At 44.3% G+C, this 20,652-nt stretch overlaps 4 protein-coding genes across 8 annotated transcripts; 2 read left to right on the top strand and 2 right to left on the bottom strand.

Annotated features, from left to right (window-relative positions):
• Window positions 1-242: 242 nt before the first annotated feature.
• LOC117582502 (GATOR complex protein Wdr59) lies at window positions 243-3,743 on the bottom strand. The gene is made up of 6 exons (XM_034270286.1): window positions 3,281-3,743; window positions 3,002-3,212; window positions 2,654-2,937; window positions 2,419-2,592; window positions 502-2,361; window positions 243-444 (listed from the first exon to the last, which is right to left on the bottom strand). The coding sequence occupies exons 1-6, from the start codon at window positions 3,617-3,619 to the stop codon at window positions 370-372; spliced, it is 2,943 nt and encodes a 980-aa protein (XP_034126177.1). The 5' UTR covers window positions 3,620-3,743; the 3' UTR covers window positions 243-369.
• A 453-nt stretch (window positions 3,744-4,196) lies between these two features.
• On the bottom strand, window positions 4,197-8,368 carry LOC117582504. Of its 2 annotated transcripts, none has more exons than XM_034270291.1 (2): window positions 7,905-8,368; window positions 4,197-6,387 (listed from the first exon to the last, which is right to left on the bottom strand). In XM_034270291.1, exons 1-2 carry the CDS (start codon window positions 7,958-7,960, stop codon window positions 4,323-4,325), a joined length of 2,121 nt encoding a protein of 706 aa, XP_034126182.1. In that variant the 5' UTR covers window positions 7,961-8,368; the 3' UTR covers window positions 4,197-4,322. The 2 variants fall into 2 exon arrangements, with proteins under 2 accessions (XP_034126182.1, XP_034126183.1); XM_034270292.1 differs by lacking the exon at window positions 7,905-8,368 and adding an exon at window positions 6,499-6,541 and having other exon boundaries at window positions 4,198-6,387.
• On the top strand, window positions 5,769-20,036 carry LOC117582506. 3 transcript variants are annotated; one of them, XM_034270296.1, is made up of 6 exons: window positions 5,769-5,774; window positions 10,776-10,779; window positions 17,744-17,750; window positions 19,266-19,373; window positions 19,449-19,588; window positions 19,647-20,036. In XM_034270296.1, exons 4-6 carry the CDS (start codon window positions 19,275-19,277, stop codon window positions 19,771-19,773), a joined length of 366 nt encoding a protein of 121 aa, XP_034126187.1. In that variant the 5' UTR covers window positions 5,769-5,774; window positions 10,776-10,779; window positions 17,744-17,750; window positions 19,266-19,274; the 3' UTR covers window positions 19,774-20,036. The 3 variants fall into 3 exon arrangements, with proteins under 3 accessions (XP_034126187.1, XP_034126188.1, XP_034126186.1); XM_034270297.1 differs by lacking the exons at window positions 5,769-5,774; window positions 10,776-10,779; window positions 17,744-17,750 and adding an exon at window positions 13,894-14,124 and having other exon boundaries at window positions 19,258-19,373; window positions 19,653-20,036; XM_034270295.1 differs by lacking the exons at window positions 5,769-5,774; window positions 10,776-10,779; window positions 17,744-17,750 and adding an exon at window positions 13,894-14,124 and having other exon boundaries at window positions 19,258-19,373.
• LOC117582505 lies at window positions 10,257-11,951 on the top strand. Of its 2 annotated transcripts, none has more exons than XM_034270294.1 (4): window positions 10,257-10,730; window positions 11,256-11,436; window positions 11,492-11,589; window positions 11,685-11,951. In XM_034270294.1, exons 1-4 carry the CDS (start codon window positions 10,338-10,340, stop codon window positions 11,823-11,825), a joined length of 813 nt encoding a protein of 270 aa, XP_034126185.1. In that variant the 5' UTR covers window positions 10,257-10,337; the 3' UTR covers window positions 11,826-11,951. The 2 variants fall into 2 exon arrangements, with proteins under 2 accessions (XP_034126185.1, XP_034126184.1); XM_034270293.1 differs by having other exon boundaries at window positions 11,664-11,951.
• Window positions 20,037-20,652: the final 616 nt, after the last annotated feature.

Genomic DNA, 20,652 nt, shown 5'->3' with positions numbered 1-20,652 from the left:
ACACACACACACACACATAATGATTGCAAATGCAAAAAAACTACAAGTAAAATCGTAAATGATAAGCTAAAAGTAAACAACAAGAAAAGTTAAACTAAAAAATAATAATTATAAAAGTAAAGAATAAATGTATGAATGTATGCACTTGAAAGTAGCGACAAATATTTCATTTAATTATAATTGTTTGTCTAACTTAAAGCCAAATTATTTTTGGGTCTTCTTTAACCACTTGTTTTAGGATCTATAATCATCCTGGTAATATGGGTATATATATTTCTCAAATAGTACAAAAAACATCTTTTCGCTTAGAGCCTACAAAAAACACCAATCAATGGGGCTAGGAATTTTAAAGCTTTGTCAGATTCACGATCAGCTGAGCAGTGCCAGCAGCTCCGAGGTGCGCTCCAGGCAGCTGCAGCCACAAGTGGCACAAACAGTGTGTTTCTGAGGAATAAATAAAGATGAAGATTCATGAAGTAAAGTAAAGAGAAGAGAACTCACCTCAAACCACTGCATCATGTGATCCATGTGTCCGCCATGGCCACAGGCCAGACACGCATTTGCCGCACCCCGGACAGGCAGACGACAGAGTACGCAGTAGAGCGCCGGCCGCTTACAGAATTCACATTTTGGAGTGCGCTTCGGCTTGTTGCACGTGCCACACTCGGTGACAAACTCCACGCCCTGAATGGGCGGCGGTGTGTTCTGTGTGTGCTTGAGGATCAGCGCGCGCTTGGAGAGTAGCTGCCAGCCAAAGAGAATCTCGGCATAGGCACGCTTGAACTGATCGAACAGAGGCATTTTGATGCGTCTGATCAGGGAACAGGAATAGGCATCGGCCTGGAGTTGCTTGACGTCCAGCCAGTCCAGGGAATCCGACCAGGAATTGCTGCGCAGCTGCTTCATCTGCTGCCAATGGTTGGAAGAGCTGGACTTCACGTCCAATGGGAGCACCGTGTGGTAGGGCGACAGCTGAGAGTTCAGTTGCGGTGGCAAGTGAAAGGCCACCGCCACATCCATTATGCCACCCGTGGGACACTTGTCGAACAGGCAGGCCAACAGCACGGCCGTCTGTATATCGCCCGAGCTGGCATAGTGCATGATCAGCGACTCCAGCAGGGATTTCTTGAACGGATCCTTGTAGAACAGTAGCTCGTTCATTGTCTCGTGCGGCACATGCGGAGTGGCTATCAATTCGGCCAGCAGCCAAACAGGCAACAGGTCCATGCGTCCATGCTTGCGACAGATCTCGCCATTGCGTCGGCACGTCTCCGCTATGTCGTGCTTGTCCAGCGAGAATTCCCTGGCCATGTTGCGGCTGACATGGAGCAGACTGCTGGCATCGTAGACGTGCACCACGGGACTGCCATTCATCTGCCGAATGGCTCGCTGTTTGCCCGGTTTGCCTGCAATCATTCGCTCCTGCAGGTAAAACGAAGCATTTGCATCCCTTTGGGTGGTGCCCATTACATTGCCCAGCAGCCCGCTGCCATTGATGGCCGACAGAGTCCGTGGAGTCATCGACTGATGCTGCCGCAGGGTCAACCGCTTGTTGTTCACAGGCTGTGCAAATGTGGTTAGCATGCCGATAGCATTGAAGTGCACGCCCGAAGTGCGTGGAAAGGGAATGCAAGCATCGTGCAGGGCACTGGACAGAGCACCCTCCAGTCTGGGACTCTGCAATAGTAGTTGACTTCGATCCTCGCCCACTCCGCCGACAGCCGCCACCTTCTTTTTCATGGCCGCCACCAGAGCACGCAGACATTGCTCCAGGCAAGTGCGAGATTTCTTTACTCTCTGCAGGGCATTGCAGCGCAGAATTTTGAGGAGAATGGCACTAACCTCGGTGGACAGCGTGGTGCCCTGGCACAGCTGAAACACTGGCGGCACACTGGGACTGGGATAGGATGTGGCGAAGGTGACCTGCAGTATGACCGTGTGTCCACCAGCACAGATCTTGAAGCAAGCGTACCGCTTGATGGCATCCAACATGTCCACCTCCACATGCGGCATGTTCGTATTCAGCAGCGAGAACTCATGATGCAGCGAGCAAGTGGGTTGATCTGTCAGCGAACGGGCTATATGCGGCTCCTCCCGGCGACAGTAGCCACCACCGAAGCTGGGCGAGCGTGCCATGGGCAGCGTATTGCATGCCCCATCGCCCGTTGAAATGGGCAGCGAGCCAGCGGCCATCCCCGAGCGTGGATGCAGGAACTCCGGCGGTGTGGGCACTCTCAATTCACTCATTTCGGGCTCATAGCGTGGCTCCTCCTCCTCGGCGGATGGCTCGCAGAGCTTCAGCATATTGTCATCGATTTTCCATACCCTCAGAGTGCGATCTCTGGACCAGGTGACCAGCTCCTAAAAGGGAATGTCAGTGATAAACTACAGAAATCATCGACAGAAGTGTAGTCTTACAATTTCTGTGAAATTTTCACGATTGGGCCGCCAGGCAAAGTCCAGAATGACATCCGTGTGACCCACAAACGAGCAAATGGGATCCGTCTGTTTGCTGTTGCTCCACAGCAAGAGGCTATTCTCACCGCGGCCCAAATGTGGCACCACAATGCTAACCAAACCATTGCCAATGGGCTGCAAAAAGAGGGATTTTGATAAGGAATTTTACAACCATAAAGCAGGGTGTTGGCTCCACCGTATAGCGTGCTCTCCACACGGGCGACATGGTAGTAATGATTTTCTCTGCTCTGCGTGGATTGCAGACATCAAAGTACTTGACTGTGCCATCCTGGCTGGCAGTGGCCAGGCACGTCTCTCGGCGGTGACTCCAGTTGATGCCGTGCACACGATTCAAATGCGCTGTAATGTAATGCGTGGGGCAGCTACCCTTGCGTATGTCCCAAATCCTCAGATCTCCATCGTGTGCAGCAGCCAGCAGATTACCCGACACACGATTAAAGCCCACTTGAGTAGCACCAGCTGGGAAAGAGGGGAAACACAAATGAGTGGGCAAGCCATGTGGATAAGGAGAACATTTAGTTACACATGCAGACGGCATTCAGGGATAGCGCGGGCTTGCGATGTTCACGCAGATCCCAAATGTGTGAGAAGGTGTCAATGGAGCAGCTGACGAGCAAATTGGGATCCTTGCCATGCCAATCAATGTCGGTCACCGTACGCGTGTGTCCACGCAGCGAACTCTCGTAGCACGGCTCCGCTGGACCCCAGCGCACAATGTCAATATGTTGACTAGTCTGCAAAACACAAGGAAAACTCGTTGAAAATCGGCGGCTGCTGAAGGAGAGGTTAAACAATATCTTACGGCTATTGCGCAGTACTCTTTGCGGCTGGGGCATATGGCAAATTCCGCTACAGACACCTCGTACTTGGACTGTCGCTCGTGACGTCGCAGGGTGCCGTCGTCTTGGCCCAGGCGCTGCAGGGCCAGATGGCCACGCCCCGCCAGCAACACCCACTGGCCGGAATAGTCCACGGACATGGCCGTGGCCTGGGAATCGCGATGCTCATAGTATTTGTTGCTCTGCCTTATGATGTATGTCTGTTCAGAGGCGGCGCTAGCAGCGCCACCCATTCCTGTGCCTCCGGCACCAGCACCACCGCCTGAACGCTCGCCCGAGCGCAGAGTCTCCGTTGGTGGCATCTCTTCCGTTGAATGTATGTGGTGATGTGTAACCGAGAACAGGTTAATCAAGTGAACAAAAATTAGTCCATTTCTGCAACAAACAAATAAAAATAAAACGAAACGAAACTGATAAGAGGGAACGATTAACAATAACAAACCTATCGTGTGACCCTTTGGTCACACTAGAACGTTGAGTTTCACGGGAAGTGCACATTAATCGATGGCATATCGAAATTTAAATTCAAATTGCTGCAAGTCTAATTTTATTTTATTCATGTATATTTCACAATATCTTCTTACACAAAACGTTTCACATACACACCACACACACATTAAAGGGGAGCTGCTTAGTCCAGCTATAAGTTCGCTATCAATTCTGCTACATATCTCAGTGATTATTATACAAAAATAAATTGGGGGTGGAACAAATGTTCAATATTACGATTAAATTGTTATTGTATTGTATTGTCAGCTAGATTAACGAAAACTAAACCATTTCTAGTACACCTACCATAAACTACAAATGCATATTACATGCACGAGATAATGGAAACTCTTTACAGTCAAAAGAGCCTAAAAATTTGATTATTCTTTATACAAAGTGTAGGGCAATATCTATTTCATAGAAATAAACTTAGTTATGGTATGGCTAAGGCTACGTATTGGGTACTCAAGTCTTTGACAAATTGCCCCTCCCCAAACCCCAATCTCCTCCGCCACCTTATCTATGGCAATAACAAAACATTTTGAGTGCCGGATCATTCATGCAGTAGCTCTGACTGCCATACAGATTGATGCGACTTATGGTGCCGGTGAGGACACTCGTATAGCCCGACATTCTCACCGTCGACTCGAAGACGGCCAGGCCGGGCTTTGTCTGCATTCGCAGCGTAATATCCACGGCATAGTCCGTGGATATATTCTTCACGATCTTGTGATGCGGCGCCGCAATGAACGCCTGCAGTATGGAGTTCAGATAGAGGGTGCGGCACTGCGAGTTGTCCTTCAGTCGATTGTTGATGAGACGCACCACATAGCGAGCGGCACGCTGCACCCGGCCATCGTTCGTCTGAATTTCCTGGCGCTGGTGGCACGTGCACCAATGGGAGGCGATGCCAGCCTGCTCGCAGGTCCTCACCTCCGGTATGGGCAGAAACAGGCTGATGCCACGCGGCAGGACGCTGTCGGCATCTTCGAACTCTTCCGCCTTCTTCTGCACCTGTTCCGCCTCCAGGTTGCCCATGTCCAGCAGATGCAGCATCGTGGCATGCACATCGAAGGGCGTGGCCAAGCGTCGCGAATTCGTGCGCAAATTGGCAATGGCCTCGGGGTATCGTTCGTTCATCCAGGGCGGATAGAGCATGGTCATCAGTGGCTGTCGTTCCTCCATCATGCCCTGGTAGGTGCGTCGAAAGGAGCCCCAGCGCAGGCCATGATCCGACAACAGCATCACCACAGTGCGATTGAGCACCCCGGAGTCCTGCAGCTGCCGGAGCTGCGTCACCATGGCCTCATCCAGGAGTGCCGGAAAGTTGAAGTAATCGTGCGTTAGGGTCACAGTCCACAGGAACGAGAAGAACAGATCCTTGCCCATTTTTGGCACCATTTTCGTTAGATACTCCAGGAGAACATCCGGCGTACGTCTGCCGCCCATGCAGAGCTTCACATTGACATCCTTCTTGTAGGACAGGGTACGCTCCATTTCCAATATGATGGGCCGCAAATAGTAGTCAGTGGGTTGCTTGTGGAAGCCGTTCTGATTGAAGTTGAATGCCGATATGCGTCCCACATCCTCGGCGAATAAAGTCTTGTAGCCAGCCTGCTGGTAACGCTTCCAAATGAAGGAGCAACCGTCGTATGTCTGCTTGGATTTGGGTGCACAGGCAATGTTCAGTTCCTGATCGTCCAGACCACTCAGCATGGGCACTATGTTGGGGAAGGTGTTGTCCCCCACCTTGTTGTAGCCCCACAGTTCGACGTGGGAGAGATTCTTCTTGATGTAAGCGGCCGTCTTGCGCATTTGCCGCAGGAAGTTCAAGTGCGAGAGACTGTCAATGCCCAGGATCATCACAGACAAACGCTCCTGGGCGGACTCCTTGCTCTGATTGAAGCTAACCCTCTCCACACCCAGTCTGGATGTGATCTTCTGTGGTGGCTTGTCCACCGCAAAGAAGTGGCAGTCCTTGTAGATGCAACGGTCGGACGAGTCATAGCACCAGAGACAAACAAATTCCATTTCCGGCGGCAGATGCATCACCTGCTCTAGCTTGAAGCTGACACCCGGCGAATAGGTGTTGTTCCAGTCATTCTTGCGCTTCACTTCCGTATAGTTGCAGCTTATGGCAGACAGATCGCTGATGTTGTAGCGAAACAGCAGCTCGCTGGGGCTCAAATTCAGATGCAGCTCCCCCGGCACACTGTCACTCGTACGCGTCAGCGGTTTGTTGCACTTGTAGGCACTCGGCTTGAAAATAAACTGCGCTATATTGTCATCAACAACCTCGAAGTGTGGCATGCGGCAGCCCGTGGTCTCCACAAAGTACGCACGACTCAGCTTGCCACCATACGAGTCCTCAATCCGGGCCACAAAGTCAAAGCCATCGCGAAAGCGCAGCAACTTTGTCCTCAGATTGTAGTCGACGCACAGATACGAGAAGACGCACAGACAGAAGATGACAATCACAATCTTCTTGAATTGTCCGCGATTCTTGTTCATGTTGTAGTAGCGATAGTAATGCTGCAGATCCCTCTTTGTCATAAATTTTGGATCCAGCAGGTATTTGCTTCTGCAAGAGAGCGATTGAAATTGATAGAAAGAGATTCAATTAGTTGATATATTGATATATATATTGATATATATTTTTGTATTTATTTTTTTTGTGTGCGTTTTATGCTACCTTGCGCTGCCCTTAAATAAAATACGACACTACTTGTAAGCAATATTTGAATTATTTGATTTAAGTATAAAAGGTACTACGAAGCGTTTCAAATTCAGAAACTATTTCTAGCTGTTAATCTGCACATTTGGAACGGTGGTTCTCTTCTGTTTATATGCAAAAATATGTGCAATGTGCATTAAGCACAAAAAGCTTTTATTACCTATTGCAAAAAAGTAATGGCAGCAAAATAAACTTGCAGTAAAAAACTGCTAAGCAACGAAAAAGTCGGACCATTTTTATAGCCGGTTTGTAGGCGCAGGGAAGGCTTCTTGGTTGAATTCAGAATGAGGATGCTGGTTTGTAGCGGTGGTTTGCCAGTAGAAATTTTTTAATTCGAATTTTCATTCTTCATTTTGGTTCATTGGCTTTATAATTCACTTAAGTTCCATTCAGCCCACACTGACTGACCTTTCTATGGGCCGTCGCCTCCTGTTGGGTTCATTGTCTTTGCTAGCCTTCACTCGAGCATTTCTTTTTCAGGCTGACAAACCATTAATTGAGGCTACAAAACAACATAGTGAATGCCCACAACAAGAGGCAGCAACACGAGTGGCCACTCAGCCGAAAGCCCTTAATCCGCTGCCCACCGAGCTCCATTTTTCTTTCCCAGCTCCTTGAGGAAGAGAATTATTTAAGCTCGCGCTTAACTCATAAATATTCAGACGAGAGGCTGCTCCATGCTCAAGAAAGTAGGCAGCTCTGAGCACTATACAGTGCCAGTGTACGACGAGATTTACCGTTAACTCACTTCGTGCAGGTGCAATCCATTCAACACAAATTTCTTTACCCATCCATCCGATTTTGTACAAAAACAAATTCTCAATTGACACTTTGGATTGCTTTTTACTTGTGCAAACACACAGACACAAATAGGAAAGAAAGGTTAGCCAGCTGTAGTCGAAGCAAGATTTACCCTTTATGACTCATTTCTGACAGAGACTGCAGTTTGCACTCTTAGGTGGCAACTTTGGCATATATTTATATACAAGAGACCTGCATATTAGGTACATATAAAAATATATACTGCATTTACATATATATATATAAGTAACTGACTAATTAGATATATGTATATGCATGCCTGCCCTCCCTGTGTCACAAACATCTCATGAAAATCATGATACCCTTCCTCCAGCCTAAATTAACACAAAAATGAAATGGGTTGAAAAGAAGAGAGAAAGAGTGCGATAGTGACGTAGGAGAGCAGTAAGCATTGAACATTGAAATGGCATTCGATTCTGGGTGCTTACAGTAAACCAGCGATGACACACAATGACACACCTGTCTCCGCTCTCTCTCTCTCTCTCTCTGCTTTCCTTCTTCCGTTGCTTTGGGTTACCCTCACCCGCCCGCACTGTACTCACTCATAGCTCAAATCGCCGTATTTTCTCATATCCTTTGCACTGTAGTAGGTACGCATCTTTCCAAACAAATCGTGACGCGCTCTGAGTTCAGCTCTTCTCACCCCGTTCTCTGCTTCACACTCAAGTCCTTGACATGTTGTTTGCTTTCTGTTTAGCTGCTTTTGTCTCTGTCTCTTGTTTTGGCACTTTGCTTGTGCCGTTATGCTCACTTTTGTTGGGCCCCACTAATAGTTTGTGTCGCACATTTTATGCACTTTCAATACAAATTGTCACACGACTGCACTTTCTGCTGCTGCTGCTTCTTCCCCTCCTGCCACCGTCCTCCTTGCTGCCACCGTTCCAAATGTATAAATGTTGTTGATGTTGCTGCTTTCGTTTTTGATTGCTTTTGCGGTAGAAATTACTCCAGTGTATTTCCGTCGATGCCTGCTCATCAATGAAAGTCCAAATTGAGCATTGCCCAAGTTGGGAAGCTGTGCCAGGTCCAGGTGCAGGCTCCAGGCTGGCTGGATTACTGCCTCTCTCTTACTGGCCGTGTGGGTGAGTTGTGCGCAGACGCGTGATTTTAACAGCTGTTCCCAGGGATGCTGTGCCACAGAAAGTACACAGAGGGAAAATGTTTTTAGCAGTTTTCGGTCAATTTATTTGTAGTTATTATATTGGGGAATCCAGACACTCCCAAAGAATGAACTAAATGTTTATAAGCTCGATGTTCCCTGGAGCTAATAATGATATGAAACCAGCATTAACCACATCGAAGAAATAATATTTGTTAACTTGTTTTCCCAAATGTTTATGGTATAACACTGAGCTCTTGTTTTAATTGCGATTTGGGTGTTGCAAATATCGCAAACTGCGTAATTAACCGTAGGATTCTTTTTGACAGCCAATGTTTTATGGCCACTGACCTTTGGTTTGCAGAGCTCCCGCTGTTCTTCAAGAAAAGCTTCTTCTTGATTGGACTGGGTATTTTTGTGTGCAACTAAGTGCCCATCTGAACAAAAACGAATAAATGTATGTTGAATATTCATAAATATAATAGAAATCCAAGGGTTTGGAGGGCACGTGGGACTCGTTTTTGGCTAATATAAAAAAGCTGTGGAATATCTTATTATTTTTTATTCATTTTAATATTGTGAGAATTTAAAAAATAAAAGTCCCTGGGGATGAACCAATTCAAGGATGATAAAATTGCTCATTCAAAATCTTCGATATTATGTCCAAGCTGAATATTTTGAATATTTACAAAATATCGACAAAATTAATGAGCCTTAATCCCAGAACTTATTCAGTCTTCGAGTGTTCTTTGTGCGCTGCAATTCCAATGTTTCTTACATGCAAAATACTTAATTATCCATACACATCGACGCACACACCAACACAGACCGAGATTAAGAGAGGATGCGAGAGTGTGGCAAAGGACACATGCAGCGAGGAGTCAACAGAGTTCGTTCATGCCTGAACCTTATGCCATTGCTCCACCTCAGGGCTGAAGCAAGCAACAAGTGGGCAGAAGCAAAGGAGACCCAAGGCAGCGAAATCCTGCCAAAGGACTTTCGTATATCGCTCATTAGACGGACCTACCAAAAAAGCGCAACAGGCTGCAATAAGCCCACACAAGCACACATGTGCACTGACAAAAAGAGCAATTCATAAACATTCAAACACACATTTTCAAAGGTTATATTAAATTAATTTTAAATTAAATGCATCCTTTTTTTAAGAAGCAGCTAAATATCAAATGAAACCAATTAAAATCCAATTTTATTCATGCTATACAAAAAGTATACAAATTTTAAATTAAAGTCTCCATAAGTGGATGAATCAATGGATGTGCACGTAAGCAACAAAATGTTTCATTTCAGTAGAGTAAACAAAGCATTTTCACCTCTTACATTAGAGTCTAAGAGAGCTACGAAAAAGCAAATGCCAGAAGATCTGTAAAAAGAGTGTGTTATCCAATGATTTAAATAAATAAATTTGTTCCGGTGTATCAGCCACGTAGCGTCGTATGTGTGTGTTAATAACTTGGCTGCAGGCAGGACATGGATTTTGATGTTCAATTATTACAGCAACAACAGCCACAAGGAGCCACAGCCACAGGACGAGAGGAGGAAAATGAAAGCAGCGTAAATCAAAGTATGAAAAAAGCATTTCACTGTTGATCAGGCCACCACATTCGCTCCCCGCCCCTCTTTGCAGCTGTCCCTTGGCGATTAACAAGCATTTATAATGTTTCATTATTGTAAAAAAGGACGAGGGGAAAAAAAGAGCCAAACGACAGACGGAGACTGTGTGGCTGCTATAAAAGCGTCAGACGCATAAAGGCAACGCTTCAGTTGAAATTTCAAAAGTGTCGAACGCAGAATTCCGAGCAACATCATCCCAGTGGAAGGCAGCAGGATTGACATTAATTAGTTTTCTGCAGCTAAAATGCAGCACCAACATTGGCAGAGCCCACTGCATACTCCGAGGCGCAGGTGGAACAGAACCAAAGCCAGCAGCATCGGGAGTGGCATGGCCGGGCACGAGGTTGGTGGCAGGAGCCTCAGCAGCAGAACCTATCACCTGCCAGCCTTGTTGATTATCCTGCTCGTACTCATCCAGAACTTTGAGCTCCACATGTGCCGGCAATTGATGAGGCAGCCAAATGATAAACGCTCCAAGGACAAGCTCTCCTTCCAGGGCAGCGCTGCAGCCTCTGCACAGGCGGCCCAGCCCGAGGCTATGGCTGCAGATGATAAGCGAAATGCAGGAAGGTCATCTCCCAGCCAGCCCGAGGAGATATTCAGTGCCCCAACCGACGACAGCTACGACGAGTACCCGGTAAGTGGACATCACACTGGGCACAGGACACCCACGAATCGATAGCCGCGTGGGCCGTGTCGGGGTCACCTTTTTTTGCTCACTTGCCATTAATTTTTTGGTAGCCTATCATCTTACAAACAATTTGTAATCGTATATTTTTCATTTGATTGCTTTTAGTTTGACCCAAAGGTAAATTTTTGCTAACAAAAATCTGACGTCACGTCGCTTTGATTATGGAAGGTCCTAGAAGAAGTTTAAGGTGAAGATTATGCTGGTGCGCCTAATGAGGGTTGGGTCTGTTCTAGGGGTAGGTTCCATGAATGGAAGTGGCCTATGTGGCTGCGTGGGAAGTTGTTTTGATGTGCAGAGCATGCAAAATATTATAATAAACGCATTGTTCGAATAGCTGAGGTTACCACAAGCAGCTTGGAATAAAATTGTATAGGAAATTAATGTTGATGAATGCATTTTGAATACTAAGCTCTAAGATACGATTTTTAATGGTTTCATTTTGAACTTTCACCTGATGGTTGTCCTCCACAGATGGTTGTCCCAAAGCGAGCTGCTCTACTCCTGGATCGTCTGATGGTCGCCCTGCACCATGCCCTTGAACAAGAACGAGTTGGACATCGCATTGGTGATTTTTATGCGGACAAGAACAATCTGAATGCCAAGCTGAGTGAATACAAAAATGGATTGGAGGAGCACCATGCAGGAGATGATGGTGAGTGCTGGAATAAAGTCCCACGATTGGAACTGACATTGGAGTTTTGATGCAGGGATCAATCTGCATATGTATAGCGATGATGATCCGGGCGTAATGTTGGATTATGATTTCAAAGATTTGAATCAAATCAATCGCGCCACCGGCGAAACAGTAAGTTGGAATATAAAACCTAAATTGTAATATAAGACATAAAATTAGCAGCGCGATGTGTAAGAAAATTTCAGTTAATGGCAAAGAGCTTTCAGAGAAGAGCCGGTGCGGAGTCGGAGCGAACTGGATCGCACGCCGCTGCTGGTTCCTCCCCCACTGGTTCCCGGCGCATCCATTCATCCGGCGGTGGTCGCATGTACTGGCGTTGCTATTTCAATGCCGTCAGCTGCTTCTAAAATACCCAACCAATCTATACCCATCTGGAGTGTAACCATACGATCTCCAGAGATGTGTGTTTTAGAGACAGTTTCCATTTCCCGTTTGGTGGCTGCTGTGAGAGTTTTTCGTGCAATTAACTGAAAAGAGTCCCAACATCCAACAGCCCAAGTTCTGTAATTTGTATCTGTAGTGGTATCTGTATCTTGTATCTGTATCTGCATCTGTAACTATAACTGTAACTGTATATCGGTGTATTTGTAGCTCTGTTTATCAATGGAACTCACTGTGAAACTGCGTTATAAATAAACCACAAATGATAAATTCAATCGCATTCATAAATAAATTAATTCATATTCTCTCTTCCATGCACCCCAACTCCCAACTTCCTATAAATATACATACAGGTAGACAAGTGTGGTATATCTCTTGGGGAAATTACGGCCCAGGACAGGAGTATCGTAATCCCAGCCATGCTTAATGCTGATTGACATCACCATAAAACTTTATTCCCAACCAACGCAATCGCATGCCCTGAACTCGTGTCTCTCATTGCGTTTTATTTTCGGTTGCTGATTGGGTCGAAGGCACATGTACTGGCAAGCGGAAGTGCTACTTACACATACCGATCAGTATTTGGGTCTTAAGCCTTGAATCGTATCTCCTGCATCACATCTCGTACTCTCCTCAAACTCCTAGCACTCCATCTTCCCTGCTCTCCCATCTCTAGAACACCACACCTTTACTCCACTCCCCTTTTCATCAATATTCTGCAGCTTCTTTGCTGCCCTTTCTAATGCAAATTAACCACTTAAACTTCTTGCAAACTATTCAGCGCACTTTTTGCCACTCAATGCATAGAATTACGCATAGGTCAGTCATCCTTTCCCTTTTCCTCTTTCCAGACGATCGGTTTAAGTGTGCGATTCACGTGTATGCCTTCATTTCTTTCCTTTTTTTACATTTAACATTTTGTTTTTTGTGGTGGCGAAGTAAACAATTTTATTGGCCAATAATGACTTTGTTTGAATGGACAGTAATGGTCTTTTATGTGCATCTAATTGGCTTCGTTAATTGATGGTCTGCAGCTACCATCAGAAGAGAAATCCGCCTCACAACAGAATGGTAGCATTCCACTCGATAATCTCTTCCTGCCACATGGCGCGATTTCCTTATCAATGGGCCGTAAATCAATGACTGAGCCACTACTGTGTCTGTGTGCATTTTGGACTCTTTTTTGTATGTAACCTCTACGTCACAGATCCCGGCGTTGAAACGTAGGCAACAAGTACTGCCACGCCGCTGTACAGGTGCCGCTGCCCGCTGATACTCACCACGCCCACAGTTGAGTGGTTGGCTGTCCGTGTGGTGAATTAATAAGTCGCAACACATTGTTCATACGCACCATTGTGCGAGCGTGAACAAGAGCCGCTGGCTAGCTGGATAGGTGACTAGAGAATACTCTGCAAGTTTCTAGATTCCTATATGTGTTGGAAGGTTTCTTGTATTTGATTTACAAGGATTAAGTTGGAGGTACCAAATAAATTTCCACTTCATGAATGAGAGGATAAAAATGAAAAGATTTAATAGATTCAGTCTGACATTTACCGATGAACATTGGTAGAAACTACAGCTTGAATTGTCCATAACTTCGGTTTTGATGTAGTCCAAGGAACATGAGAAAAAGAGGCCAAAGATTGGCTTTGCCCGTTTTTGCAGAATATTTCTATAATTTGACATTTCAACCACCAACCAGTTTTAAGTGTACTCCATGTACACTGCTTATAGGCCAAGTATAACAACAAGTGTTAGATACTTGTTGCAGTATCGCTTGACATGAGGCAGAAAGCTTTGGCTCCACCTAGCAGAGTCCCTGCCTGCCTTCCTTCCTTCCTTCCTTCCTTCCTTACTTCCCCAATTGCTCGTGCTTCCTGCTGTTGCTGCTGCTGCTGCTGCTGCTTCTGCTGCTGATGGCTTCGTCGTTTGCGTTGTCGTTGCTGCTTGTCGTCGTCAGCCAACGGCAGCAGAACGTTGCCTGTTTTGTATATAAAGCCCAGTGGCAGACATGGCCAACATCGAGTTAACCATTTCCCTTCTTGGCGTTCACATCGAGAGTGACAGCAGCAACAAGTGAAAACCAAACGCCCAAGGATCACAGCAGAGTTCGGTTTTTGGCCAAATACCAAGAGCAAATAGTTCCCACAATTAACATCAGGAATCGTCGTCGTCTACAGTTCGACACACATTTCTGTTCAACGCCTGGCGCCAGATTTGTCTAATTACCGGCAATTTGCAGCCCATCCCCAAAGCAGACAATCGGTGAGTAAAGTACCCGGAGTTCAAGCCATTCAAGTTGTGTGCTTACCTTTTGGCCCTCGGGGGGCCGGCACTAAAGCGGCCGGCGATTAATTGAAATGGGCATTTGTGTGTCAATGCAAATGAATTTGTGGGCGCGGAAATTGTACGACAAGTGAATTATCGGTGGGCGAGTGAGTTATGGCCAGTGATATCATATCATATGGGCAGATATCCATAGGGATTATTGAGCAAAGAAACGTTTGCATTGAGTTATTACGGATGATAGGAAATTGGAACAGATCACACGAAAAATACCGAGAATCCACGGATTATTTGACATAGCCTAAGGCTTATGCACATCGTTTCAAATTCTTTCAGCTTAAAATATCAATGATAATAATAATAAATGAGTAAAAATCATTAGAGTTTTGTTTGATTACAGAATATTTGTCGCAATATCAAACTAATTTTATAGTGAAAATAAATGTCAGAAATTGTGTTGAGGAATAGGCTAGTTTTTCAAAAAAAGGGAAGATAAATCTGAGAGTTCTCGAACAGCCTAAAGAAGAATACAAAGAGAGTAAAAATGAGCATGAACAGAAACAAACCTTAAAACTTCCTTCAGCACTTTCCACAATTTCTCAAAAAGCCTTCATTAAGTGACACACAACAAATTGTGTGCAAAAATTCTACAACTGAATGAAGCTCCTTAAAAATTGCAAAATATTGATGGCGGTTTTGAAAGAAACGTTTCCTACTTACAAAATAATTGCAGCTCATTTCTGTTTTGTTCACATTCAAAGCCACTCAGAAATGCTCATCGAAAGTAGGGCTTAGAGCAGAAGGTCGCAACAACCCAATTGATTGACATGAAGTTGGTGCCAAAGGTGCTGGGTTTTTGTTGTAAGCCAGAAACTCCCACAGGTTGGCAAATATATGCCACTCGTAGTCAATACATCATCAGCTTTCAGCCCTTGCCCCCCATGATGTATTTAAATGTAATTTTTTGTTTTGAATTCACTTTGGGGACCCTGGCCCGAGACCCCCGGTAATGACAGACAACATTCGAGTGGGAGAGGAAACCTTCTCCTACGCTTTTGGCGCGATGAAAATGTTTTTGAATTAATAATGAAGTGTAGAAAAATCTGGCCAGTGCAAAGCTAACTCTGTTCTGTGCTCCTTTTGATTTAGACTTCAATCTCCATTCAAGACACTGATGATATATAACTCGACTTTACTTGGCTCTACGGACTGGATACGACTGAAGGCGCAATCAAATTGAATTTAATATTTATTAGAATTTCCCTTTCCTTGCTTGTTTTTCTTTTATTTTTTTGACTGTGGTTCGAGGCCATCAATGGAGCAGATAATTGTAGGCTGAATTTATGATAGAAAAAAAGTCAGAGTGGCTAAAACAAAAATAGCACTCGTTTAAATATTTCATTATTTCAATACGAAGTTGGTCATTCAGCATAATTGATTCAACCTTGATGAATCTGTTGGATTGGGAGTAAAAGTAAACTTTTAACGGCGATTAATTTATATATTAATTTAATATTTGTAGACATCAAAAGATCATAAAAAGGGAACACTCATTTATATTTAAGGATATTTATAAACATTTAAACACACTCAATATTTCCAACCTTCCTGGAAATTGTCGCTAGATTTTTCTAGCACATTTATTCCCATCAAATATTTTTGAGTTCCTTTCCTCAGTTTCCGTCCATCGTTGAGTGGCAACAATATTGACAAATCTTTCATTTCCCAAACACATTTTTCCCGGAAGCCCTTAGCTTCCGCCACCAATCGGCAATTGATCTGTTCCCTCATCGCTTTCTCAGCTGCCAAAAGAGCGCTCCAATAATTGAGCAAAGAATTTTGGCATTGCCGAAGTTTTAAAACCTAATTGAGGGAACAACTCTTCCGCTTTGAACCAAAGTTGCCACAAATCAAGGCGAAACCACAGGCACGGGCAAACCCATGAAACTCGATACAACATCAAGTGCTCCTCCGCAGAGTGCTCCTGCCCCAAAGCTGGAAAATGGAAAGCAATTTTTTTCGGCTTCCACTGTTTATTTGAAGATGTCTGAAGTTTCCAAGTTTTGGGTGCCGTGACTGACGTAATTTTAATTTGCTTCAAGTGGAAATGGCCCCTGGAAAATATCATATGACCAGATAAATCACATGGCCAAGGACACGCTGGCGCTGGCAGGTTTCTGCCAGACACAAGCACACATTAATGATGCCCACGGCAGGTCCTTGGCGCAAATATTTGGCCAACGATATTTGGTCTTTAGCTAATTATACCCTGTAATTGTTGGAGTGGAAGGGAATGTTGTCTGGAACTGGGAACCTCCTCACAGCAGGTGCTGCCGTCCATTTTAATCATAGTAAAGGGTATCCAATAGTCCAAATGTCTTTCCTAAGGGTAGAACCACTCTCTTGTTTGAAAGTTCCATTTTGCCCGGAGCCGAAACAACGGAAACAAAATCAACGAAAACTCAAACTAAAAATGGAACTAAGCTGCTTGTGGCACAGACACACACAGAGAGACAGAGAAGAGAGCTCTGGCATCCTGGTCCAGGGATTAGCCGGCAATGGTTCGGTGGGGACGAGCGACACCAACGTGAAAATTGCATTTTCCTTTTGCTACTTTTCACTCCTTTTGTTTCCTTTCTGCTCCTGCATTGTCGCGACTGTGGCTGGCTCGACTCTGATATTAAATTTCCAATTAACATTCGAGCATTATTTATCGGTGGCAATAAAAGTGTCCTGATTATGCTTGGCTCCGGGGCCCTGCTTCAGGGCCTGGTGCGGGTCTGGTCTCTTTGAGTATTCCATTTGATCTGGCTAAAGTTCGACAGAGAGCCCGGTCCCTTACCCCGAGGCAGTTTGGCAATTTGCCATCCACCCATCCCTCCCACAGCCTTGTTATTAGTTTTTATTTATCACTCACTAGCCGCCTAATCTATCAAATATTTTATGAGCTAAAAGCGTTTTCCTCGCACGTTAAAAAGTGCTGCTGTTAGGCATTATAATTATCTCTCTTCCGTTTGGTTGTAATACATTTGTAAAGTGTTTTAGGGGTTCGCCTGCAGCATGCAAAATATACCCATATGCAGGATGCAGCCTGCCATTAAAATGCTTTTATGGCCAGAGCTTAGAGCCATCAATGGAATCAAATGGCAGCGGAAATTATTAGGTAGACAATTTGTAATATTTAAATATAATTAATGGGAACTAAAGGTCGGGGTTTAAAGCTTTTATTTTATTTCCATGAATAATTGTTTGTTTTCCTCAAACCAGTGACAACTGGTTAGAAGTTAGAAACTCCTTAACATGTCCTTAACCAGCAGCAAAATCAGGAAAAATGCAAAAATGACAAGCCATAAAACACTGTAAACAAATTCTAGGCAGCTGCTTAAGGTGTCTCTTCTCATTTTCTTCAAGCAACATTTTATGAGCTGCAGCAGCCAGATGAGACAAGTCATTAACATTTACGGTTCCACATCATTGAGAAGATCCTTCATGGAGCAAGGGCCGGGCCGGGCCTCGTCTCTGGTGTCTTTTTATGTGCGTCGCTTACCTGTTGCACGCTGATGACACTGAAAGTCATTTGATGACCTCATTTCCCCAGACCAAACGAGTGTACACGAGGCAGTTATCTACCCTGCCTTCCCTTGCAGCCTTATCTGCTTGCATATTCATGCTTTGTGTATGGCATTTTCTTTTGATTTTACGCCCACTTCATGGCCAACAAATTAGTAATTAGATGTGGCCTGTAAGTGTCTGCAGGAGTGCTGCAAATGTTCCCTCGCTGGCTCAACGATGTGAGCAAGGAATTTGTGGATTGACTTGGTCTGCATGCTGCAAATGTTTAATTTATGAGACAATTCCATGAATAGAAGAATTGCCTTTGCCTTTGCCTTTGATGCTTACTTAGCATAGGAATGTGGACACGTTGGACCTTCATTGAAGCATCCTAAAGGGAAAGAGTAAAATTACTCCTAAAATTGTATTTGGGAATGCAGCAATTAATATGTTAACAAATTGTTGTTTGAAGATAAGGGAAATTAATGTAAGTTTTGCCCAGCTTCCGCCTAGCTAGAAAGCTTTTGCACCGATTTACCCAAGGACCAGAGCTCCTAAAGCTGCTTGCACATTTAAAAGAATTATTTATTCGTTCGAAATTCCCACAATTCACCATTCTCCCAGCTTTATTTGCACCCATTCAAACGTGTTATAAACGATTTATTTGTGTACAAATGATATAATCTGCCATTCAAGGATCTAATTCAAGGAGGAAAACTCAACATGAAGTTATGAAATCCTTAATAAGTGCACGAGCTGAACTTGAAATGTCATAACAAACTGCCAGAGACTTTTCTGATTGATCCCCCAATCTCCTGCGCACTTACATAAGCCTTGAGGGGCAAGGCGGAGGGGTTTTCGCTATAAATTCACACATCTGTGGCTGTTTCTGTGGATGCGGAGAACCCATATCAACTCGAATCACGTTTCGGCTCAGCAACGGTACACAATCAATTAAAGTTTTGCCACCCACTGGCCGTTTGAAGGCCAATGTCCAGGAGTTATTGTGTGGCTGCCACACGTTGCACAATTGGCATTGTACTTACACATTACGGATGCAGTGCGCGTGGGTGTCTGGCAGTTGCAATGTTTCGGTTGCAATTTCCGCTTTTAATTGCGGAAATGCACTTAAGCCGGGACTAAGGTGAAAAGCAGGAGAGAGGCCAAAGGGTATGCGGGTCACGTTTGTGGAAACAAGTGTTCTGGACTCACTCCAATCTGCTTTGTTATGAGTTCTTGTTGAGCGCGATGCCCGTAAAGAAAAACAACTGCAACAGGAGTCTGTGACCTTTAATTAAAAATATTGCCAGCCAACGCTTTTTTTACAGTCTGTGTTGCATGCAACACAGCTTTGAGCTTCAAAGGATTAGCCTGGCAACAAAATAAAAAAAAAGATGCTTGAGTGGGTTGCACTGTTGGCTTTTGCGTGCCGATACGCGTTGTGCAATATTAGTTACAGATTAAATGGCATTTCGAACTACATATGGCTAAGCTACTCTGTAAGAGAGTGACGATAACAATGCTTAACAAGTACCTGCCTTTGCTCTCGAACACTTTCAGTAGAAAATCGCACAAAAATGATGAAATTCGTGCAGATTCTGTTGTGCTATGGCCTGCTCCTGGCTCTGCTCTTCTCCGTTAGCGAGGCCCGACCCTCCACAGCCGAAACAGGACCCGTAAGTACAACACGTGGGGTCAAACCTAAGCGTGACCTTAGCTCTAATGAACTCTATGATTTACTTTGACTGTAGGATGCCGATGGACTGGAGGGGCAGGAGGGTGAGGATGTGCGCGGCGCCTATGGTGGAGGTTATGACATGCCAGCCCAGGCCATCTATCCCAACATACCCATGGACCGCCTGCAGATGCTCTTCGCCCAGTACAGACCCACGTAAGCGGGGGAGTGGAGATGGGTGCTTAGTTCTGTGCATAATTAATCTATATCCCAGTTACAGCGCCTACTTGAGGACCCCCTCCTATGGCAATATGAATGAGCTCTATAGGCTGCCCGAGAGCAAGCGTCAAGTGAGGTATCGGCAGTGCTACTTCAATCCCATCTCCTGCTTTAGGAAGTAAATTCACACCTCACCGGAAGTGTAGCCCATTAGCATTTCAAGCATTTCAAACAAAAAACAAAACATAAAAGAAACCAAATCAAGCCCAGCATGGAATTTAGCATAAAACCTCAGACAACATTTAACGCAAATATTTAGTGCAATTAAACTAAAGCTAAGACTCAAACTACATATATCTAAACATATATACAATATCGAAAATATATAAATGTCTAAACAAATTACTGCAAAAAATGCTTCATTGTAGTTACCAAAAAAAAAAAAAAAACGAAAGAAAGCATATTGAAATATTTATTGAAATATATTTGCAAGACAAACGAAAATTGTAAGCCCATTCCTTTGTTGGTTTCTTATAGTTCTTGATTTACGCTTGGCATATGGTGTGGTAAAGTAATATCAAATTGATTCCTAAATATAAACGTTTATGAAAATACAATTTGAATAATCTTGAATTTGCTTTTGTACATTTCAATGTTTCTTTCAAAGCTCTCTTGTATAATATGAACTCAGCAATTTATGATATGACAAAGTACCGAAATGCAAAACCTAGAGCCATTTAACAATATCCATATACAAATCTATACATGTAATATATATGCAAACATAAATGAAATAAAGTTATGCTACGTACGAGTACGAGTACGTGGCTAATAAATGCGAATGCTGAAGGAACAATTTAGTTTTTGTGTGTGTTCAGGTTGAGCTTTGAACAGCGAAACATTTTCTTGATATTTATGTTTATCACTAAGTTTTTAGTGGCATTTGTTATTGTTTTTATCTGGCATTCAATTCTTGTTTATGCGGTTTTATATGCGCAAATTATCTTGCATTCACTTATTGTACATATTCTCCTGAATATGCCTTACCACGAACATCCTTG

Source organism: Drosophila guanche, unplaced genomic scaffold, assembly GCF_900245975.1.
Source record: "Drosophila guanche unplaced genomic scaffold, DGUA_6, whole genome shotgun sequence".
Taxonomy (NCBI): Eukaryota; Metazoa; Arthropoda; class Insecta; order Diptera; family Drosophilidae; genus Drosophila; species Drosophila guanche.
Note: the sequence above shows the minus strand (reverse complement) of the source record. Positions and strands in the feature narration are given on the sequence as shown.